Source organism: Syngnathus leptorhynchus, unplaced genomic scaffold, assembly GCF_054491065.1.
Source record: "Syngnathus leptorhynchus isolate UIUO unplaced genomic scaffold, UIUO_Slep HiC_scaffold_190, whole genome shotgun sequence".
NCBI classification, from domain to species: Eukaryota; Metazoa; Chordata; class Actinopteri; order Syngnathiformes; family Syngnathidae; genus Syngnathus; species Syngnathus leptorhynchus.
In genome coordinates, this window is record NW_028232157.1 from 122,509 (window position 1) to 128,616 (window position 6,108).

General features: G+C 47.9%; 1 protein-coding gene across 1 annotated transcript; it reads right to left on the reverse strand.

Moving 5' to 3' along the window:
* Positions 1-2,091: 2,091 nt before the first annotated feature.
* LOC147037444 (uncharacterized) lies at positions 2,092-5,470 on the reverse strand. Its single transcript, XM_085905152.1, has 2 exons — positions 2,285-5,470; positions 2,092-2,223 (listed from the first exon to the last, which is right to left on the reverse strand). The coding sequence occupies exon 1, from the start codon at positions 4,263-4,265 to the stop codon at positions 2,688-2,690; it is 1,578 nt and encodes a 525-aa protein (XP_085761278.1). The 5' UTR covers positions 4,266-5,470; the 3' UTR covers positions 2,092-2,223; positions 2,285-2,687.
* Between the last annotated feature and the right edge of the window lie 638 nt (positions 5,471-6,108).

A 6,108-nucleotide genomic window follows, 5' to 3' on the forward strand; every position in this document is an offset into this window, starting at 1 on the left:
AAACCATAAATAAAATAAAACAACATTTTTCCATATTGTTAACTTCTTTTGTCCATGACATGAAGCAACTACAAACCGTCCATCCTCTTTACATTGGTGAATACATGTCCCTTCTCTGTCTGGTGGGGCTAAATCCAATATTTCCCTTACCTTTTCAATTTGCTTCCTCCACACCCTTCTCTGGTACTTTTCCAGTTTGTCCTGTAACGTTTGGTTTGTCTCTGTCCAATTAAACAACGTGACATGCATTTGCCAATTTCCGCTGTCACATCTCTGTCTCAAACCTCCCTGTTCTTCTCGTGAGAGCTCTTCTGTTGTGTTCACCTCAGCCTCAAAAACTACTTCTCCTTTGCATCGGTATTGTTTATAAGTGGGTAAAATTTGAATCTGGGACGTTTTCTGCTGGATAGTCTCATCAATTGTCATCAATGTCCACACAAAAAGACAACCTACTAAAAATAGCACTACTAAAATTCAGTCAGTCAGTCATTTTCTGAACCGCTTTGTCCCCACGGGGGTCGCGGGCGTGCTGGAGCCTATCCCAGCCGTCATCGGGCAGTAGGCGGGGGACACCCTGAATCGGTTGCCAGCCAATCGCAGGGCACACAGAGACGAACAACTATCCGCACTCGCACTCATACCTAGGGACAATTTAGAGTCTTCAATCGGCCTACCAAGCATGTTTTTGGGATGTGGGAGGAAACCGGAGTGCCCAGAGAAAACCAATTAATTCTGAAAAATCCGAAAAACCTTTCGAGCCCTCTCCTTTACTTTTCCGTATTGCTGCTCCTTCTCCTTCTGTCTCCCCCCTTTGGCCGGGTCCGGGACACGGCCAAACAAGAATACCTTCATCCTGACGGAACAAACTCTGGGGCCCGACGTAGGTGTGAGTAGTGATACCACCGGCGTCCTTTGAAGTCGCTCTGGGCCGCGTGAGACGTCCTGGCCAAGACACGAAATGGGGCCCTTCCACCTGGGCTCCGTCCACTTTCTGGAGATGACTCTGACGTAGACGTGTACATGTGAGCTGTTTCTCCACCGACACGCCTTCCTCCGCCGCAGCGGTTTTCTCTCCAATCTGTGCAGAAACACTGGACACCAAAGCAGACAAATAGGACCCTTATGCTGTATGAGACCAATTTGGTACCGTAACATCCTCCGGTGGGACGAGCGTCGTTGCTGGTCCCGGCATTAGACGACCTGTCATCAATTCAAACGGTGCAAATCCAGTGTGCCTGTTAACAGATTGCCGCACAGACAACAAGGCAAGCGGAATCGCTTGGAGCCAATTCATTCTCATTTGAGCAATAATTTTGGCCAGTTTTTTCCTTCAACGTCCGGTTCATTCGTTCAACTTTGCCCTGGCTCTGAGGATGGTAGACACAGCCGAATCGATGCTTCAAACGCAAAATTGATTCCACCTTGGCCAAGGCTTTGTTGTTAAAGTGTGTACCATTGTCAGAGCGGATCAGGGCGGGAAAACTATGCGTGGGGATGTAATGGGTGATCAAAGCCTTGATCACAGCAGCAGAATCTTCTTTCGAGCACGGATATGCCTCAGGCCAGCCTGAGTAAGCGTCAACCAACACAAGCAAAAAGCGTTTCCCATTCACTCTTGTATACATGTCGGTGAAATCAATGATCACCTCTGCTCCCAGCCACGGGGTCGGCTGAAACAGGCCGGGCTTAGGCTTCAACGTAGGACGCAAACAGGAGTCTGGGTGTTCCCCGTCCAGATTACTGGACCGCGGAACACCAACATCATCTCCAGCAATCCTGTCTGCCATGGGTTGTTTAATTTGGTATGCATTCTGAGACTCAAACTAGTACAAATTAGGAATGTGAGTTTCCCGCCAATCGGTCTGTTGCAACAACTGCTTGACCATTGAGCCCAATTGTCTGGCCTTGTGTCCTGGGGCAATAGCTAGGGAAATGTGTGGCACCCCTTTTTCTGTCATTTTGAACCACTGCATTTGTTCATGTGTCAGCTCAGTTACCGCTGCAACTCCCTCTTTACCAATCAAAATGCGTGATGAAGTTAAATCCCACATGTGCAATATTTTCAAACAAATCCCAATATACATCATCACTTTTCGGTCATAATATAGAGTGCAATGCAAAGGATCAACAGGTGGGTGGTATGGCGTCAGTGAGCAGATCCAGGGTTTCCACAGTAGGTAGGTCGAGAACACACCACCACCAGCAGGGGTCTCTGGCTCCAGCCTGGCCCAGTAGATGGTTGCAGTTTCTGCTTCTGTTGGTAGGGGCGCCATCAGCCACTGACCATGTTGTTGTATTTGTTGTGAGCACTGGATGCTGACGCCATCTGGAAATTGAATAATCACTCCCTCTGGCCCACACAGAATTCTGGCTTCAACGGCTGACAACAAGTCCCTCCCCATCAAATTGATTGGGGTGTCCGTGGAATGGATGTATTTGTGCCAGAGTCTACACCCCGTCCGGGTGATCACAGTCTCAAGTGGTTTGGTAAAAGGCAGAGTTTGTGGTTTTCCCGAGAAGCCGACTAAAGTTGTTGTTTTCTTTGACGGTGAGGATACAGGAAGGGCAGTGTTTATTGATGAATAAGCTGCTCCTGTGTCCACCAGCATCTGCACAGGTTTTCCCTCCACTGTCACATGAAGCATTGACTCCGCTGGGCCACTGCTTCTCTTGCTCCCCGGGCTGCCCTATTCAAATTGTCCACACCAGAGATCATCATGTTGGTAGTACTGACCTCCGTGTGTTTGTGGCTGTTGCCAGGGCCGTTCACCAGACGGAGCTGTTCCTGCTTGTTGCATCGGCGCCTCAGGTTGATGTGTCGGGCCTCCGGCTGGGCGGGCGGCTCCGTGCGGTCGATACTGCGGGCACTCTCTTGCCCAGTGATCGGTTTCGCCGCAGATGTAGCATGCGTTGGGCGAATGGTTTTTGTATGTCGCCCTCCCCGGGTAAGCAGGTGCACTCCCTCCCCGGCCTCTGTATCCGCCCCGGAACTGGCCCCTTCCGCGTCCCACCACCTGAGGAGCCTGTGACATTTGCATTTCCTTTTTCTGTGATTTAGACTGTCTAGCTTCACCATGCATTTTTGCCAACTGTAATTTCAACAACTGTTTGGATAATGCGTCTGTCTCGTTATCAACTTTAGCTTGTGACTCAGTAAACATTCTGCAGTGATGCAAAAGATGACGTTTAAATCGTTCCTCGGCACAAACCAGAATGTCAGGGTCTGACATTAGCTGCTTCTTCACATCTGGCGGAAGTCCATCCACCAGCGCCGTCCAGAAGAGCACCTCTGCCCCGTGCGTGAGAGTCGGATGGCGACCTGTGGTTTCAATCCAACTCTCCACACATGTTACATAATGTTGGGCAGGTGACATTTTCACATAATAAGGAAACATAGTGGGGGCCAAATCGGTGGGTTGTGGAAAAGTCATTTTAATGTTTTCAAACAGGGGCGCTGCTACTTGTGGCAAGGGCACCTCCCTCCCCAGTCTCGCTGTGCCTGCTGCTTCCTCAATCGCCTGCAATTGCACTAGGGAGCATGCTCCTGCCAACATCTGTCGCATGTCACCAAGTGTACAACTCTGTCCACTCATTAGAGCCAAAAACTTGTTCAGCCACACCTTGCCTCCTCTGTGTAGTGGGGGCATCTTTTCCATCATCGCAGTTACATCACGGAGCACCATGGGCTCGTAACGCTGACCATCCGCTGTTGCCACTAGGGGACACATCAACTCATTTTTCTGAACCTCTGCTTGTATCATCTGTCCACGAGTACTCCGCAAATTATATTCTCTCCGTGTCTGGCTCTCTCCCTGTCCGCCCTTTTTTCTACCATTCAGATTTGCGTACTCCAACATTTTCCTCTGTTGCATCACAACATCATCTTCCTCCTCACCGCTACTGTCCCGCTGTGAATGCTCCTTCTGTCTCCACTCGCTCTTCGCGTCTTGTCTTATTTTCTCCGTTACCCATTTCAACATCTGCGCTTCCTGTCTACGCTGCTCATCAACTTGATCAAGTTTCTTCTTTAGCTCCTCGTTCTCGGCACTTAGTCTATGCCCACCTACTCCTTTCGTTATGTTGGACGTTTGAGGGCTCGGACCGGGGGTGGAAGTGTCCACGCGGGACGCCTCCTCCTCCCTGATCCGTCGCCTCTCTCTATTTACTGCTTGTTCAATCAGTTGTACAATACTTTGATCCGCCCTTTCACCTTCGCCCTCGACATCCACCACCAGTCGGCCACCCAACGTCACCACTGGAGCCATCACTCCGGGGTTGCCGTACGGCGGCGGTCCAACAGCAGTCACTCCGAGTGTGGGGGCACTCGGGGGTGTTACATCATGCAAAGATGGATAAATGCCCTTGTATTCAACTCCTTTCTTATCTATTTCCACCGCTTTCTCTTCCACTTTGGCATGTATCGCATACAATTAAGAAATCTACTTGCCATGTACTTCTCATCACCTTCAAGAGTTAGAGATTTACCGTTTTTTATTTCCTATCTTAACTTGGTATTTTTAGATTTTTCCAATTTTTTCAATTTTTTGTTTTACTTTTTTTTTTTTTACTCTTTTTTTTTTTTTTTTACTTTGAGGATCCTCAATGCAGGATTAAATTTACCCTTCAACAAAATTACTAGCCTGTGTATTACGGTTGGTTTTTGCTAGTACTGTTTTTTACTGTCAATTTATCCTACCATTCACACTCTCAACGCACACACACCTCTCATCACACACACTATCTCACTCCATTCATTCCTCTCAGCACACGCACTCCTCTCATCACACACACTATCTCACACACACTCCTATCAATTTGGGGCATTTTGGATGTTTTAGCGGTCTGATCTCTCACAGAAGGAACTGTTACCACCGGATGTTTTCGGGAGAGCCTCACACCTCCCAGGATCTCAAAAAAAACCTGGCTATTTGAATACGCTCGTCAACGTACCCTTGTCCGCCACGACTAGGCTAGGTCCCGGACCTATTCGTAATACGCGTAAGTCCCTGACTTTACCGTACACGTCACACACGTAAGTTCCAAACTTATTTGCCGTATGTATCTCTTGCACACTTTATTTGATCTGAACAACAGTCTCCTCTTAAATTTCCTCTTTCAATTTGCAGAATTTCGACTTATAGTAACAGGTATTCTGCTTACCTTATCAGTGATGAGCGCTCAGGGTTGAGGAGACGTTGTACCAGCTCAACGTTGTGCACTTTATTCCCAAACGGTTCGCCGACCGAGAGACAGCGTCCCAGACGCTGTCCGGTGTCCTGGATACAGACCACGAGTTGCCAATTACCCTTCTCTTGACATCACGTCGGGGTCACCAAGAAATTGTTAGGATACGGATTTTAGCTATTGATCTGACTCCAAATTATGATCAACACTTAACACAAGTTTCTATGTCCTAATCCACACACTGGCGCACCTAACAATTTTGCGAGTTCGTTCTGTCAAAGAGAAGACCAGTAGATCAATCAGACCAAATTTACCAAATGTTTATTCCTAACAAAGCGCACTAATACAGGCCTGGGTCCCGGGTCCCTCACACTAAAACTCGTGCGTTTCTGTGACCACCAAAAGACGACACATTCTTCCGGGTTGCCCAGTTTTAAAGAAACACAATATGAATATTAAAGCATGCAAAATATTGTGTGATGATTGGTCGATGGTCATCTCCTCCCCGTCGAGGTGTCATCACTGTGGTCAGGAGTTGGGGATTTTCCTCTCGAAGCCCAACCACCTGGACGTGGTATTGTTCTTTGTTCTCGCTCCTCACCCACCTCGAGGTGTTATCGTCTGGTACTCTGTTGGAATAATCTCGGGGGAAGCCTTGGCCTGCCAGACCAGGAGGCCTTATCTTTATGAGTTTACGACTCTCCTTTAAACTAAATGCTTTCTATTTGGTTCAAGGAATGTCTTTTGATCCCCGTCAGCCTTATGTTTCCTTCCTGTCCTTATGTTACTTTTGTGTTTGTTTTGTAAGAAGTCTTCAATGACAATGAGCAGAGCTTCTTTGCATAGGCGAAATGTTCTTTGTCAGTTTAAAGGGACTTCATTCCTTTTAGTTAACTGTAGCTTTGATTCATAGATTGTAGATGA

Coding starts and splice junctions, on each gene's coding strand:
- LOC147037444 (XM_085905152.1), bottom strand. CDS start 4,265: ATGGCTCCAGTGGTGACGTTGGGTGGCCGACTGGTGGTGGATGTCGAG.